Consider the following 4995-nt stretch of genomic DNA (forward strand, 5'->3'; position numbering starts at 1 on the left):
AAAAAAAAAAGAATACATGATTCTGCAAAAGATGTATTACACGAATTGCCTTCAGTAAATAACTTTAATAGCCTTCATTTCTATTCTTCAAATTTCCCTAATTTAATCCTACCTGACCAGCTGCCTGAATACTCAAAATAGCAACCCTGGTATCAGGATCCTTCTGAAACTGATTGACAAGATGTATTCTTTCTGCAGAAGGAACACTTCCATCTATCCGTATGTAGCGAACCTAGAACAGATTTTAATAGACAAACAAAATCATTCCTTTTTGGATCCAACCACCTTCTTTCCCCAGTACTAAAATATCTGCTCTATTTCAGTCATGGGGATAATAGCACCTCAGTAGTATTTTACCCTTTGATCTACAATTAAGCCTATTTATCAAATAGGTAGTACTAAGTCTACAATCCTTTTACAAAAGACAACAAGAATGAATGCAGGCTCTTAAAATTGAGTATTCTGCACAAGAATCTGCAATTTCGCAGATAAGATTTATTAAGATTGCAAGTACTTGCAAACAAATAGCTTAATATTAAATAGAGATGTTAGCCATTTTTCCCTAGCAATGTCTGAAATTAAATGAGTGCACATTTGTTAAATAATTACCTTATTTTCTATAACTGCCTCTGCACAAGCTTGAAGCATGCTTAAGTGGTGAGCAAAAACTAAAAACTTCAGTTTGTCATTTTCAAGCATCATTCTGATATAGTCCTTTACTGCTCCTGCCTGGAGTAATAAGAGTATATTTTCAACAGTTAGATGTACAAAATGTTCAAAATGACAGTTTTCACTTCAATGCCTAAATGGCCATTCTATTGGTTACCCATTTAAGACTTAATCATACACTAATGTTAATTTAACAGTTATAATTGTGTTTAAAAAAGTAGCACAACTTTACATCTTAATAGCTAAATCTGTCCCATTTCTTTAGAGAAAAAAAACCTTCATCCTCAAAAGATCACAAAGTTAGATGGCATTTCTTTCAGATTAAGATGAAAATAGAAATGCTTTCAGTTATGATATCATTATCTGATGTCTGAAATCACAATACAGAAAGCGTTTAATTTCTGACCAAACACATTTTAATCAGACAAGGTATTGTTTAATCAGAACTTCTGTACCAGCAACTAGAAAGCCATTCATCAAATCATGTAGAATATGATAACATAATAATAATGTAATAATTGCTCTATTTAAATACTCCCATAATTGTTGTGTTAAATATTAATAGTGTTCATCAAATACAATGAAAATAAAGTAACAGCTACTAATAGAATTTATCATTGACCAGTAGATGACGCAATACTGTTAGTGCAGCAGCCCTCAATTTTTTTTCCCTTCTTTCATTTGAAAATGAGCTGACAGTGACAGAGAATAAAAAAGTAGGGAAAAGGTAGCAACAGAACCACAGAAACTCCAAGGATTCAGATTCTTCATTCTTACTAAACGAGAAGCCTGCAGATTATTTTTTTTTTAAATATACTTTTCTAAATATGGATTAGTGTAAGGAAATGTGATAACAGGCTAAAAAGCAAGCACATAAAAGATCCGTTAATTCTCACACCTTAATTATAAGAGGAAAATACAGAACAGGTGTCCCATCTGATAAAATACAGAGACCAATTAGAGAGGGTTATTATTCTTCATATATCCATGGGGAGGACCAGTACTGACAGAGCACAGTCTGCTTAAGGGCTGCATCAGCAGCATCCTGTAATGCAAGCCAACTGGGTCAGTCAGCTGCAGCAGCTGCCTACACACAGTTACGTTCCTGGAGCATTCACCTTCAGAGTATTCCTAAGTCCAAGAGATGCCAATACAACTAATTTTATTAACAGAAAACACATTGAACAATTAAAACATATATTAATACTTCTACACTTACCTTGGCTATTGCAGTTTCTTTATACATACGTGTGATTAGACTCATGACTTCAACAAAATGGCTGTCACTGGACTCTGAATTCAACTTTCTCATTAATTTCTCCCACTCTGCAAAAGTGGTATTCAAATTCTAATTGGAAAAAAGATCAGTGGTTAAGATAGATGTACTAATCTTTTACAGATTTGTTAGAAGCTACTAAGTATGCTCTACCACAACACTGACTTCCATGAAACATCTAGGGACGGAGTACATTTGAAATCTCTGTCAAATTTGTCTAGAAGTAATTGTAGGATTCAATACCTACTGAAAATGGAGAAGGAAAGAAGACCGTGTTAAAATCAGGGTCAATTTTTAACTATTTGATCCCTTCTCAAAATGATATACTCATATTCTTCATATTATAATTAAAAAAAAAAAAAGAATGCTGTGCTGTACACATAGTTACAAAGAATGGGTGAATATATACACATGCTTATATAAATACATATATGATTATATATAACAAATATCTTTTTAGCTGATGTAGAAAATTCACCTTAGCTGTGGCTTGTGGGAGATCAAACGGAATACGCTGTCTAATTTTGGGAGGTAACTGTGTTAGAACATCATTCTTCAGTCTTCTGATCATTATTTTTCTTAGAAGTTGATGTAGTTCTTCTAAATTTGAAGCTCCTCTACAGTCCCATTGTTTTCTTTTACCAAAGAATCTGAAAATGAAAAAAAATAATCAATATTGTTTGGTGAATGCTAGTTATTCCAAACCCAATGGAAACTTCAGTGCACAATTCATTGTAAGACACAGATATGAAGGCATTTAGGATAACAACACTCAGTGTTCCTGGTTACGTTGGATGGATGATTGCTTTTTGTCTGATTCCTTCCAACACTCAAGTCAGAGCTCTTTTAATTTCTAATCCACAGACCTGACTCCCCATCAGACAAAGTCCTCTATCTCATTCCATCTACGCTTCCCTTTACACACGTGAATTTTCCAGGTATCACTAATCAGAAGAATCTACTACAATGCTTCTTTATGATATTAAAGAGGGTAACAGCTGATAAAGAAATTAATCACAAAAGCTGCAAAGAACATCATTAAAATTCCTTTCCTCTCCCATCTGAATTCACTGTTATGTACATTCAGGATTCAAAGCTAAATGCTCCAGCTGGGCTGAGAGCAGGAATGGCGCCGGCATCATCGTGACGAGCCGTCCAGCAGTCCGCTATGGAGGAGGATCCCGAGCTGGAGAGGAAGGCTGTGGAAGAGTTACTGAAGGAGGCAAAACGTGGGAGAACCAGAGCTGAAACAATGGGAGCGATGGGCTGGTTGAAATGTCCTCTTGCTGGTGCAAACAAAAGGTTTCTTATTAATACCATCAAAAACACATTACCGTCTCAGAAAGAACAAGACCAAGAACGTGAGCAAAAGGAAGTCAGCAAGGAGCCAGAGCCAAACAAAAGCAGGAAAGAAGAAAAACCAAAGAAACACAGAATTCACCCATACACACCCAGCTTTCAGTCCAGAAGGAGAGTCAGCTACTCTCCTCCTAGGCACCGAAGCAGGAGCCAGCACACAAAGGATAAGTATGAAAAGCGATCTAGCAAACGGTGAAGAGAGGTGAATATGTGTTGTTACAATCCAAGAATGTCATTAGACATCAGACTGCAGGGATGTTTTGGCCTTTTCAGAAGGAGATTCTGTTCAGAATAGATTTTTGAAATTTATTTTTCCCCACAGCCTGGAGGTTAGTGAGAGGATCTGGGGAATGGGAGACTTCCCTTTAGTCAGGAAAGAGGACGTGCGTGAGCGCCTAGGCAGTATTAAGGTCCACAAGTCCATGGGACCTGATGGGGTGCATCCACGTGTGTTGAGGGAGCTGGCGGAGGTCATTGCCAAACCACTCTCCATCATTTTTGAGAGGTCTTGGACAACAGGGGAGGTCCCTGAAGACTGGAGGATAGCCAATGTCACTCCAGTCTTCAAAAAGGGCAAGAAGGAAGATCCGGGTAATTATAGGCCTGTCAGCCTCACCTCCATCCCTGGAAAGGTGATGGAACAGCTTGTGCGGGATACCATCTCCAGACAACTGGGAGAAAAGGAGGTTATCAGGAGTAGTCAGCATGGGTTCACCAAGGGGAGGTGGTGCTCGATCAACTTGGTGGCCTTCTGTGATGCTGTCACATGCTGGGTGGATGAGGGAAGAGCGGTAGATGTAATCTACCTTGATTTTAGAAAGGCATTTGATACGGTCTCCCACGACATCCTTATAACAAAGCTGAGGAAGTGTGGGATAGATGAGTGGACAGTGAGGTGGATTGAGAACTGGCTGAGTGGCAGAGCGCAGAGGGTCATCGTTGGTGGTGCAGAGTCTGGCTGGAGACCTGTAACCAGCAGTGTCCCCCAGGGGTCTGTGCTGGGTCCAGTCTTGTTCAACATCTTCATCAATGACCTTGATGAGGGGATAGTGGCCACCCTCAGCAAGTTTGCTGATTATACGAAGTTGGGAGGATTGGCTGACAGGCCTGAACACGCTGTGCTGCCATTCAGCGAGACCTGGACAGGCTGGAGAGCTGGGCAGTAAGAAACCGGATGAAGTTCAACACAAGCAAGTGTCGGGTCTTACACCTAGGGAGGAATAATTGCATGCACCAATACAGGCTGGGGGATGAGCTGCTGGAGAGGAGCTCTGCAGAGAGGGACCTGGGCGTCCTGGTGGACGACAGGTTGGCCATGAGCCAGCAGTGTGCCCTCGTGGCCAAAAAGGCCAATGGCATTCTGGGGTGCATTAAGAAGAGCGTGTCCAGCAGGTCGAGGGAGGTGATCCTCCCCCTCTACTCTGCCCTAGTAAGGCCTCATCTGGAGTACTGTGTCCAGTTCTGGGCTCTCCAGTTCAAAAAGACAGGGATCTCTTGGAAAGAGTCCAGCGGAGGGCCACAAAGATGGTGAAGGGCCTGGAGCATCTCCCCTATGAAGAAAGGCTAAGTGAACTGGGTCTGTTTAGCCTTGAGAAAAGAAGACTGAGAGGGGACCTGGATCCAGGTTTATAAATATCTGAGGTGTGGCGGCCATAGCGGTGAGGCCAGTCGTCTTTTCAGTTGGTACGTGG

The 4995-nt window shown here is 40.5% G+C and overlaps 2 protein-coding genes across 2 annotated transcripts; one reads left to right on the forward strand and one right to left on the reverse strand.

Annotated features, from left to right (window-relative positions):
- Positions 1–53: 53 nt before the first annotated feature.
- LOC104911846 (DNA annealing helicase and endonuclease ZRANB3-like) lies at positions 54–3073 on the reverse strand. The gene is made up of 4 exons (XM_010714047.3): positions 2424–3073; positions 1889–2017; positions 610–729; positions 54–232 (listed from the first exon to the last, which is right to left on the reverse strand). The coding sequence occupies exons 1-4, from the start codon at positions 2514–2516 to the stop codon at positions 98–100; spliced, it is 477 nt and encodes a 158-aa protein (XP_010712349.1). The 5' UTR covers positions 2517–3073; the 3' UTR covers positions 54–97.
- Positions 3074–3078: 5 nt separating this feature from the next.
- Positions 3079–3585, forward strand: LOC116216838 (protein POLR1D-like). The gene has a single exon (XM_031554270.1). The coding sequence runs from the start codon at positions 3114–3116 to the stop codon at positions 3498–3500; it is 387 nt and encodes a 128-aa protein (XP_031410130.1). The 5' UTR covers positions 3079–3113; the 3' UTR covers positions 3501–3585.
- The last annotated feature ends 1410 nt before the right edge of the window (positions 3586–4995 follow it).

The sequence above is a fragment of the Meleagris gallopavo genome, chromosome 7 (genome assembly GCF_000146605.3).
Source record: "Meleagris gallopavo isolate NT-WF06-2002-E0010 breed Aviagen turkey brand Nicholas breeding stock chromosome 7, Turkey_5.1, whole genome shotgun sequence".
In the NCBI taxonomy this organism is placed as follows: domain Eukaryota; kingdom Metazoa; phylum Chordata; class Aves; order Galliformes; family Phasianidae; genus Meleagris; species Meleagris gallopavo.

Bases quoted from the DNA above. Each gene is read 5' to 3' on its own strand.
- LOC104911846 (XM_010714047.3), bottom strand. From the start codon at position 2,516: ATGATCAGAAGACTGAAGAATGATGTTCTAACACAGTTACCTCCCAAA. The intron at 2,018-2,423 runs GTGAATTTTCTA...TTTTCCAATTAG, and splicing joins TCCCACAAGCCACAGCTAAG to AATTTGAATACCACTTTTGC. The intron at 233-609 runs GTAATTATTTAA...AATCTGTTCTAG, and splicing joins AGGCAGTTATAGAAAATAAG to GTTCGCTACATACGGATAGA.
- LOC116216838 (XM_031554270.1), top strand. From the start codon at position 3,114: ATGGAGGAGGATCCCGAGCTGGAGAGGAAGGCTGTGGAAGAGTTACTG.